This window comes from Pomacea canaliculata, linkage group LG14 (assembly GCF_003073045.1).
Source record: "Pomacea canaliculata isolate SZHN2017 linkage group LG14, ASM307304v1, whole genome shotgun sequence".
Taxonomy (NCBI): Eukaryota; Metazoa; Mollusca; class Gastropoda; order Architaenioglossa; family Ampullariidae; genus Pomacea; species Pomacea canaliculata.
Window position 1 is genome coordinate 110,626 of NC_037603.1, and position 12,069 is coordinate 122,694.

At 40.0% G+C, this 12,069-nt stretch overlaps 2 protein-coding genes across 4 annotated transcripts in view; both read left to right on the top strand.

Moving 5' to 3' along the window:
- LOC112554923 (von Willebrand factor D and EGF domain-containing protein-like) overlaps positions 1-12,069 on the top strand; it is a 535,332-nt gene that overhangs the window by 63,805 nt on the left and 459,458 nt on the right. The gene's annotated exons all lie outside the window — the stretch shown is intronic.
- The window catches only part of LOC112554924, a 116,003-nt gene continuing 107,135 nt past the window's right edge, over positions 3,202-12,069 (top strand). For 2 of the 3 annotated variants that reach the window (XM_025222994.1, XM_025222998.1), the window contains exons 1-2: positions 3,592-3,729; positions 5,258-6,086. In XM_025222994.1, coding sequence (XP_025078779.1) covers positions 5,400-6,086 — 687 coding nt within the window. In that variant the 5' untranslated portion in view covers positions 3,592-3,729; positions 5,258-5,399. Of the gene's footprint in view, positions 3,274-3,591; positions 3,730-5,257; positions 6,087-12,069 lie in introns of those variants that run through there. The other variant, XM_025222995.1, reaches the window with a different exon arrangement.

A 12,069-nucleotide genomic window follows, 5' to 3' on the forward strand; every position in this document is an offset into this window, starting at 1 on the left:
TTAGTAAAGATCAGACGAGAAGCTCACGGACAGATCGTTGTGTTTTGTGTTGCTCGAACGCGCGTGAACACCGTGTGTGAGGCGGTGACGTCAGTGTGTGACGTGGTCGAGACAGAGACAAGCCAGGAAGACAAATTGTGTGAAAGTGATTTTGGTTGCTCAAGTGCCTGCGAAGAGAGTTTTACATGGCGGCATAGAAGATTCCTGTTCAAATGATCAGAACACTCAAACAGATTTGATGGACTAAATATAGATGCTATCATGAAGACTCTGAGACCAGACTTCTTGATTCAGTTATCGTTAACGGCTAAAGAATTATCAAAGTGCAAGAGTTCAGAACTGCTGAGCTCGATTTCTACTTCTGTCTGGAAAACTTTTGCATTTATTGCGTTAATGTTAACTCTAATCTTTCTTCTCTTAGCATGATGTTCTGCATTGAACTTGGACATTTCTGGAATTAAAGTCTCAATAACTATACTACTTAGAGTATATAAATTATACTTACTGTTATCGAAGAGTCAAACACATGTATCAGTATTGGAATTGACCGCTGAAGAAGCTTAATTCCTGTTGTGAAAAGTGTAGAAACACAAGTTTGCAAATGGCAGCCAAGCTTTTTGTTATGCGCGCTTCCGATCACGTAGTACGCCATTGGCTAGAAGTCATTGCCATTGTTAGAGGTTATGGCCCTTGGTTGCTGTCAGAGTACTCTCCCCCGTCAATATAGGTAACCCATACAGGACCTATATAAGTTCAGCTTTCGATGAGAACTTGGCTTGTCCTTGATAACTTGATATCATGCGTGACTACCGCTATCTCACGTTCTATTTTCATTTCCGAAAATGTCCTCACATGCGCGCGCACACCTTTATCTCCCCTAAGTGTCACGTGCACGTGTCATGTGATACTGTACCATCATGCATGCTACACCTGATACTGTAGCATATCTCACTACACTGATATCACTAGGGGGCGTCTTCAGTGACTCATTCCTGAAACTTAACAAGTGCAGGTAAGTTGTCTTCTTCTTCTTCTTATATAGTTATATATTTATAGTTCTTAATTTCCTTTGCACCCTGCGCTGATTTACCTTTCTCGTTGTCACAATCCTGCAGTGTTATATTTTTTAAATGATTTTTTAGCCAGGAAGGGGACAGCAATTTGTGGGGTTGTCGTTGTCATCTGTCTGTTTGTCGGCGTGCCGCCCCAGAGATGGCCGGCTGGATTTTTTATTCTAGTGTTGATGAATTATTTTTGTTAGAGAACAAAGGAAAGAGTGTTCGCTGTGGTTTTTCGCTTGACGGGAGCGGGGAGAAGTGGCAGTCTCCTCGGTGTTCGCAGTGTGTCCTGAGCAGACGAATGTTTTGTAACAAGTCCTGAACCGACTCCAAGCTTTAGTCCTAACTGAATTTTCACCTCCGGAAACTTGAAGTCGCTCACACAACTACATACTCATTCCATTCTCACGAGCTCATACTTTCTTCGCCGTCACAGGCTGAGGAAGCGAATCGTCATCAAGGTCAACCTTGACACTGAATATGGGTTTATACAAAATTTGTGTGTGTGAAGGTCTAGGAAATATTTGATTCTTGACATGTTCAAATTTTTATTGGAAATGTATTTGTTTGTGGCAGAAATGTGTTAGGACCGTGAAAAGTGTTGTCGATAGCAACACCTCAGAGTTTGTGGTACTGTACATCGATTGTTGATTGAGGTGAAGGTTGATGATCTTCCGAGGTCACTAAAGTCGAATTAAAATTTGGATGAATTAAGTTTTCTTGCTGAGTTTGGCAAATGACGGGCTCCAGAAATTAATGTAAAGTAAAGTTGCAATTACATGACCATGCTTCATACAGCAGTGACATTATACTACACTGCTGGAGAACAATGAAATCTCTGTTCTAAACAGGTCCATGATGCTCAGGTTTGACAGTTTCCATCTGACTCAGTGCTGAGGAGAAACAAAATGGGTTTCCTGTCTCCATCTTACTTTGTTGTATGAGAGGAAGCCATCTCTAGCCATGTCTGGACCTCAGCCACCTTCATCACAACAGGTGAGACAAAGAGGACATCATCTACTGGCGGGTATGTTGTGATGACAGCTACACAGCCTCTACTGACTAGTATTGCCGGAGTGTGAGCAGCGCAATCATTTATTTATTCATCATTAAACAGCATTATCAGACTCTCGTTTCAGATGTTGTAACAACAGTCCTCTGTTTATCAGGCGAATCAGACGATATGATGAGGATGGACAAGAGTTTGTAAAGACATCAGAAAAAAAAATTAAAGAGAATTTACTGCGGTAGTGCAATCATTTACCGAGAGATAAATACAGCTGTAAAAATCTAAAAATAATTTTGGCTATAAAATTTCGTAATATTCCCCAACTTATCATGTACATTCAGCCATTTACTTTATACAAAGAACATGAATATTCACAACTCACAAGATTGGCCAAAAATATCTGAAGACGCGAAACTTAAAGATTTGCTGAATGAAAGCAATAACTGACACACTTAACACAATATTAAGCAGATCACCTTCCTCCAAACAATTCTGGTCACAATCAGAACACGAGAAAATCTCAGAAACCTCAACTGTGTTAATGGTCAGACTACTCCAGTACGAAAGTAAATATTGCAGATTCACAATTTATACTGGTAGAGCCTTTCAACGAAGCCGTTACATCAAAGAGAAGGTGACAGTCGTGAGATGCTTGTACACACGCACACCTGGACACCCCACACACAAATCACTCGACATCCGCCCACCTTCTCCACTTCTCATTTACTCAGACGACAACGGTCTGTGACTAAACGTGACTTTGTGATTGTCAGTCGTCATGACGACGAACACGAAGTGAAGTGTGTGATCTGAGGAGGGTGAGCTGCCTGATAACAGCAGTCTTGTAGAAGTGTCGTCCACTAAAGCAGGCTGTACCCAAAGAATCGCAGGAAGTCACCGACCTTTTCATCAACACTTATCATTCTAACTGATGTCCTAGTCGTGGGAAAGAATTTTATGAGTTTTTGTCAAGTAATACAGTCACGTGACATCAACTGCTGCGCTTCTCTTTTTATGTCAATACCTCAACGTTCACATCATGTCACTAACTTTTTATAAAAGTTTACATACATAATGTCCTGATTATAATTTCTTTCTCCTGTGTCTAACAACAGGTCAAACGCCAGAAGGCCGCTGGTGGATGTCGGGTCAAAGTTTACCTACACGCCGTGACTGATGCACAGGCTGAACTTCTTACAGATGATGGTGAGTTGTGTTTGTATACACGGGGCTCTTACAGATGTTGGTGAGTTGTGATCGACAAGCAAATGTGCTAAAAGGTCGCAGTGAGTTGTGTTCATTTCACGTGTTGTAAAGGACTTCACGCAGTAGTTGTCTCGAGAAATCAATACTATAAGGACAGTGAGTAAAATAAAGACGAAAGAAATGTTCAGTAGTTTTTGATGAAAATACATTTAAATTTGGATTTGGTTTAGTAAAGTGACACAATAAGTAGCCATATTTAGAGTGACAAATTATTTACAATTAAAATGCATCCCATGCTTCTTAGTGATCGAAGAGATCAGTAAGAAGACAGGCACTGATATAGAGTTCGACCCATACACCTCACCTGTACCAGGTATGAAGATTGTCATCATCCGCGGTGTCCCATCTAAGATCGAGATGGTGGTCAGATTCATCCGTCAGGTGACTGGTGCTCAGGTTAGTGTAGTAGTGACTACCATGAGTAGACGAGGGCTATAATAAGCTGTTAAAACACATCTGTAGAAACTACAATCAACAGCAACAACTTAAAGTGAAAATAGTAACAAAGGATGATGATAGCTAACAGTGAACCAAGGTAGCTAACAATGAATGGCTGTAGCTACAACAAAAGGTATAACAATAGAAACAATGATCAGCAATAAAAACTCTAATCACCAAAATACCGAGAGAGCAACTTAAAACAAATTAACAACAATTATCATTACTCAAATCATGAGTTGGAAGACTGTAGTAAAATTATGATTAAAAGGCTGGAAAGCTGAAAGATGTCAACAACATTTTAACATAAAATTGTTTGTATCACGTGAACTACGTTGCTATTGGGTTATCGGAAGAGTCACGAGGCAGATGTGCAACCGATGGACTTAATTTATTTTCGGAAGTACGAGAGTCGTTCACATCTCTGCTAGTGTTTCTCATTTGACAGCCGACAGTTGTAAAACATGTTCATTCGATAACAAAAATTGAGCGATTTGGTTGAGTTTTAGACAATTTACAACAAGCTGAAGATGAAACACCGAGCTGTGCATTTTCGCCATATTTTACTGTTTTACTTTCGTAAAAAAAAAAACCGCTGAAAAAATCGCACAAAGATTAGTCACAATGCTCCACACGAACATCAGCGCCAACGATGGTTAACGAATTCCGAGCTGGTGACGTCAGTCTTGGTCATGAAGGCTCACCGTTTGATGACGTCATAATAAAGGCATTGGTCGAGAGAAACCCACGTGACACGACACGAGAAATTGCAGAAACATTGAACATTCATCATGGAAGCGTTTACCTGAATAACTTGAGTAAACTGCGATACGTAAGCTCGATACTTGGGTTCCTCATGAACGGCGCGTATGAACATCTGCGATATGTTTATTAAACGGGAAGAAATCGCTCTTATTTGAAGTGACTGATCACTGGTGGTGATGAGTGAATTGTTTACAACAATGAGTTGTACAAAGGGTCTTGTTGCCGACATCATGATTCACATCAGACATCGAAAGCAGACATTCATCAGAGCGATGTGTGGTCGGCTTTTAAAGTTTCCGCGTTTTTTCGAGCACCTAAAAATTGAACAGTTTGAAGGAATCCATCATTCAGCTCTCGTTAATCGTAAAGAAGTCGTGTTCCTGCACGACAAAGCGAAATCACACACAAGATTGATCAGCAATCACAATTTATTGGAGCTTGGATGGGATGTGTTGAACACACGCCATACTCGCAAAACCTTGATCCGTCAGACTTCTACTCGTTTCTCTCTCTTCTAAACTCTTGGTGTGGTGTAATATTCAGTTAAAATAATGCTGTAAATGAGCACCTTGTTAGCTTTTGGTCGATAAAGACAGTCTTCAGACAAATATAGAAGTATGCATCACTTTTCTGACAACGCAATGACTTAATCGCAATTTATGAAAAAAGATACAAAGGTGAACAGTGTTGACCCAAGTAAACTGTTCTTGCTTACATACAGGACACACTGTCAGCACAAGTTCAGACATTCTGGCTCCAGTGGGTTGAGGCCGCGTACCCTGACCTCGAGTCTCGCGCCTACTTCCTGCCTCCTGTCTACTTCAACCGCGTGCCGATGACTAGACAGACCATTGCTGGTCAGGATGTCATGGTTCTTGACTCCCCATTTGAAAAAGCTCGAAAACGAAGGGGTCTTCTTAAAAAAAATAGGATCTTTATTGAAGTCATCCAAAACACATGAACAACAACATCAAGCTGTATTAACTTCATACACGCCGGTGATGACTCCATCAGAAACAGCTGAGACTTCCATTTCTCACCCTGCTACAGCCCAGGACAGCGACATTAGACATGACACAGCCACGAAACAAGTTCTCTTATGTCTTCAGAGTTTGTCAGAAAAGACAGAAGAAGTGTTAGTTGGAATCACTCGGCTTGACTTTGGACAATATCTGAGTGAACCTTGTTTTTCTGTGGCGGCTGCCCAGTTACCCCGAGCCTCCAGCCTGCCTCCTGACTTGCCACACAACTGGAAACAGGGAAAATTTGATGTGCTTCTTATTCACCGACATTACGGTCTTGTCGTCTGCAATGTGATGTCGTTCGGTGACATTACAAACGACCTTAAAATGTCACAGGAGGATATTGTCAAGACCATCAGAAAGAAGCTGAGAGACGCCATGTTACAGCTGAACAAAGCGGAGGCCATGTTGTCTCACCTGGTGTCTGATGTCTATCCCGGTCTGCGCATCACCAAGACCATCGCCGTCCCTAACCTCACGACTGACCAGGTACAGCAGGCCATCTCTCACGACTCACAACTCACTGAGGTAAGGATCAGTCTCCCTATTTTCAAAAGAATATATGGGATTATGTTTATGTTATGTTGAATATTGTACATACAGTGGATATATTGTATAACTGTTTTGCTTTCCTTTTCGTACTGCTTTTGTATTTAGTAAAGTTATGTCAGTGTTGTCTGACTTATGTAGATAGTAGCTGACGACTAGAAAGAAAGAAAAAAAAACAACATTTTATGCCACCTGGATAATAAAGTTAGCTTGTGTAGTAGGTGGCCATAAACTAGTTTGTTAGTCGCTTGCCAAAAAGCATCTTAAATGTCTGGTACCAGGGTAGAGGCAGTGAAGTTAGACAAGTAGCGGCTTCCCAATGAAATACCGGAAGTGAGAGAGAAACTTTGGTAACATGCAGTCACTAACGCATACACCATCGAAGGTGGAAATTTACTGTTGGCCGCTCGCAAATCATCTGGAGGGTAGAGAGAGAAAGTGTGGGTGCAAATGATCCGACTGACCTGTGCAGACCGAGCTGATAAGTTTATCATCTGTACAGACATAGTAGGTACCCGGATGTCGGTGGAATGTAGCGATACTCCACCAGAGAGCTTAGATGTAGAGAGGGTGCACTCCTTCTTTATCCTTACTTGTTAAGAAAAGTAGTGACGGAGTTGCGTCCCTTCGAAATGATATGCTACGCGCAGTTGCTACTATCAAGCACTACTAAACAAAGTCGTCGCTAGCTGTGTTTATCTTTGGAGTAAATGTCTAGGTGTTTGCGATATCAAATGACGTTTATCTAAGAACAGATTTTTGTGACTTTTATTGATGAGAATCGCTTATATGAGGGTTGTTTGGGAGAGTTTTAATACATGTATGACAGCTGACTATATTTAAAAGGATAACTTTTATAAATTCAAACAGCACATCCATGAGCACAAATTTGCATTTATTTAAAATCCATAAAAATCTAATTTATGAGAATTTATGAATATGAGAAAAGCAGTTAAAAACATACTTACACATGAATATAAACATAGCACATTCAGAAAATTTGCTCACATACTGAGACATACAGATTTCTGTTTACATACAAGCATGCAGCAATAAATTCTCATACAAATCATAATAATCATAATAATCATAATTAATAACAAATCATAATACTATTATTAATAATAATGTATATATTTATGTACATTCATATCCCTTATTGTAAGAACATTGGTTGACAATTTAAAGATAACAGCTATGCTTACTATGAAATATACAGCAAGCAGATACTCAAAAGGGATAATTCACACATGTACTTTGAATAAAGATTTATAACATTTTCTTTCACACTGTTCTAAAATAATGTTAAATTACTTTAGCTTTAAAGCTACAAATGATGTAACTTCAACATTTTTCGATTTATTTTTGCTCCTTTTTCAAAGAAGACACAGAGCTATCTTTAAGAGAAAAATGAAGGCGAACATTGATAAATAGATTAATCACACTTTCTTTCAGATCCCACGCACCAAGTGGACAACAGAGGTCAATGCTTTTTAGCTCTTCCCACAGAAGTCGAATCAACTGAGATTTAACTTTTTTCCCAGGAAGTAACTGGTCAATATTTTTACAATAGGCACACTCTAATATCTTAACTGTCTCAATCTTCCATCAGGCTGCTCAGTTTTTCTATAAGATTTGTGATCTCCATTTTTAATTTAGCTTTTGTAGGAGAATCTGGCACAGTTATAGAGCATGCAGGCTCAACTGCAATATCTGCTTGTTCTTCTGCAAACAGATGTATAAAAAAGATGCTTATAATGTACTGGACAATATCACCCCTCATCTTATACATTTTCTTAATGAATGAAAAATAGCAAGAAGATATATATGATTTAAAAACAATTACCTTGCAAGACTACAGCTTTCTGTGAAATCCTGGGCTGCTTTGCAGAGGTAGGTTTGGACATTCTGTCCATTGGTCGCTTTCTTAAAGAAGTTACCTACAAATACAGGTACATGGAAATGTGATTTACAGATTTTGCACCTATTAGCATAATGAAAAGGAGTTAACAGTAACCAAAATATCCAATAAATCTATATGTAGAATCCGTACAAACACACACACACATTCAAACAGACCTTTTGCAGTGCAAGCTATGATCATCATTAGCCTTATGTGCCAGTTAGAGTGATCTCTCATGATTAATGTGAATTAAAAAAATAAAATATGACAGACACAAAATCCCATGATGGTAAAATATGGCTTAGTAATATATATTGGAATATATTATTATCTTATAATCATAAGTTATCAACCTTGCATGGTAGATTTGGAATGGAGAACATTGTGGGGACTGCATTCCAGACAAGACTTTTTTTGGGTTGGACAGTTGTACTGACTTTCCTCAAAATGATCCGAGCAGAGAAATTATCCTTTTCTATACACGTCAGATGGTGTAAGACGGTCAAAATCTTTCCTTCTCGTAAAGGTCATCCATATTTTGCACCTGTTGTAATAATTTTTTCAATATATTAATAACAAATATTTGTATAACACCTCACCCCAGTGACGAATGCCTTAAATGAAAATACTATAACAAATTTAAATAGGTTTGTAATCAGATAAGTGAGAATTCCTCACACAGTCTCACAATATAATCAGTAAAGTCGTTTTAATAACCACAGAAATCAAGCAAACGCGTTGTAGTAGACTGCTCTCAACTACAGTACACTTATGGATCGTAATTTGAGAATAAATTTGTAGCTTACCTCTCATCGTCCTTTGGGAAATTGTGGAAACGTTTTTCTTTAGAGGTTGATTTAAATCTGGAGTTCTGACAGTTTATTGCAGAGCGAAATTGCCCACCTTGCCTCAAACGATCGCCTTGTGTCATGTTGTTTCTTAGCATCCCATTACGAAAGACCGACTCTAACCGACGAGTTTTCCCGCCGGTCGCGAGTGAACCCTCTCTATATCTAAGCTCTCTGACTCCACCATCAGCCATATCTGGCCTAGTTAGGTTGTACCAGCAAGTTGTTAACTAATCGTGAGACAGAGCTTGTGAGTGCGTGCTTGCACGTGAGTATCGCTCAACATGCAGTGTATCCCTTAGTGAGGGACACCACAGCAGTCACTGTTAGTGTTGCCCTCTGTTTGTTGTCCTGCAATGTAGGGCGAGCTATGGTCTTGCATGGGATACCTGTTCCCATTCAATCCTCATCCGATCCGAACCGATCAACTATCGATTCACGGATCTGTCCAGGTGTCCGAACAATCGTCCCACTCGACCGTCAACTGGCAATGACGATCATTCAACCTGAAATTTCATTCGTCGTACTTGACATGACAATGTGTTCTGTACACGATGGTGGCTCTTTTCCTGTTGCGTCTTTTTGATATTTTTTGATGTCCAAGCACGATCCTCAGACATGTAATTAAACACCTATCACTAAAATGTTACATTTACAGGTGTGAAATATCTACACTATTTACAGTACAATACAGTATGTCTACGCCAATCTATAGGCAAATCGACATTTTCATGGAATTTGAACCTATAATAAGAAAATCAGGCATATTGTCTCATACCAAGAAACATTAATAATATACATATACAGGTATGTTCGTTATACTTCTACCTATATATACATACACATATCTTTACCTGTTGAATAGCATTTTATGTACAGTTACATTTTAATATATATAAGCAATCTATCTAACCTTCAGATCCAAAGAGGTTGTTCCGGAATATAAATAGTTGTATCTCTTTTATGTTAAAACTTGTAGTGACCTGCTCTTTTGCCGACATGTTTCAAAAGTTGTTCATATCACAAAATTCTGTCAAAGGACCTGCATTGCTGTCTAAAAACTACTCACCCCGCTGACATCGCTGGTGTGTGTCTGTGCTGTGATCAGTTATCTGACCCCAAGACACCGTGTGACGTCAGTAGTCACGTGTTAAAGAAACTCGGCAAATGGTGGAAACGACGTGTGACTGTGTCTGGGCCTGACAGTCACATGACACGTCACGTGTACAAGACACTAGTAGCACGGTAAGATACACTGTGTACAATTAGTATCACAACATCAACTAACACTGTACGAGTGTTTACGTGTAAATAACATGTTGATATCAAATGCACGTGTGGTGACATTCAGTGGAAGACTGACATTGATATTGAGATGACAAAATGTTAGGTCTACTATCATCACATCCTCCCACAACCTCCTCCATCTCACCTTGTCACTAAACACTCTTGAGCTTTGAGCCACTTACCAGTTATTTATGTTGTTTATTTCTTTAGTAGCTGATTGTTGTGTACGCGCTGTAAATAAACATCTTTATAAGACACAAGAGACACACAGACTGAACAAGTCTCACACAGTAAAGTATTCAAGAATGTCTGTCTACTAGTCTCCAGTCACCTTGTGAGTGTCTGTCTCACCAGCTTCAATATTTACTGTTCATTATAGTCCCTAATTAACCCTTGTCTCCCAGTGTTCTGTCTAGAGCAGCGGTTCTCAACCTTTTACTTGTGACGCCCTCCTGACGAACAAATGTACGCCCGCGCGCCCCCCTTAGCTAGCAATGTAAGCTAATTTCACTAATACCAGTATAAGAAACTTTTAAAAAATGACCACCTTCGCGCCCCCCTTGTAAGCAGGTCGCGCCTTCACCCCAGGGGGTCGCGCCCCACAGGTTGAGAACTGCTGGTCTAGAGCAGTGATGCCCAACCTTTTTGCCATATCCATTTCGGACAGCCGTGTCGCGGGCCACTTCACCGCAAAAATACAAAAAAAAAATTTAAAAAAAAAATAGAGCAGATACCATTTTTTATTAGAAACAAGTTGTACTTACCATTAATTATATAGCAAATAGTGGGATATTTGAAGTTGTTTTCCCGAAACCAACTTCTGAATGTCCGGCTGCATCGTAGAGACACCAAGTCCGAGCACTGAATCGAAATGTTCGTCCATCGAAAAAAAGATTGGGAAACGCCCTTACGTGGGGATAAATACTTCTTCTTCCCTTTTTTCGTGTTTTTTTTTTTTTATTACTAACATGCCGATTTTCTGCACTGTGGGCAGAAGTTTCGCGGGCCGGATGGCACCGCGTCGCTGGCCGGATATGGCCCGCGGGCCGTAGGTTGGGCATCCCTGGTCTAGAGGATTACAGACCTCTATGGTGTATCGAAGCAATCACGTGACCAATGCCACATACAAGGAGCCTGTGAGTTGACTGTCGTAGTCATTGTGAGGAGTTTGCCATGTGCCATGTACAGTGTCATCGGCAGCTTGTGGTTTGTGGCTTTGAAGATATTTTGTGACATTGGCTACAGTTGACAGCGTCTACACGTGTAGTGATTGTAGACACTGAGAGACTGATGTCATGTCACCACACTATACACGTTTCCTTTTTGCTAAAGTTCACTCCAAGTACACGAAAAAAGGTGATATCGTGTCATGTCACATCGTCCTGTCAATAGAACATTGACATGATGAATGCTTACAATGAGTTGATCTGACATAAGTCTTATTTATCTTATTTGTGTACTGACACACGCCTAGAAAGTGTGTTTCCATTGAAGAAGTGTAAACGTTTCTTGAACAGTGCAATAAAGAAAACTCGGCAGCTACTGTCTGTGTGCTGCACCCAGATGGCAGGAAACTGTCAGATGAAGATGAAGGTGATGATGATCTTTGTAACGTTTTGAGGAGTGTGCATTACAAATGTATGCGAGCGCGTGTAAACATCTATATGTAAACTTCGCTCGCAGCCCTCTTCCACCTTTTTCAACAAAAAGGTCCGGCCAACAATTAACACATTTAGTGTATTAAAAAAATGAATTGTAATGAAATGAGAAAGAAAACACTAAAACTGTTCTATTGCCTACTGTCTACACACGCACTATAGGTACAGAAGTCCGACGGATGGATGAGATATAGCTAAGATGGTGTATCGTCGGTACGGTCTGTTGTCCGGCGAATTATACCCAAACGAATCCCCAAACCGGTTAT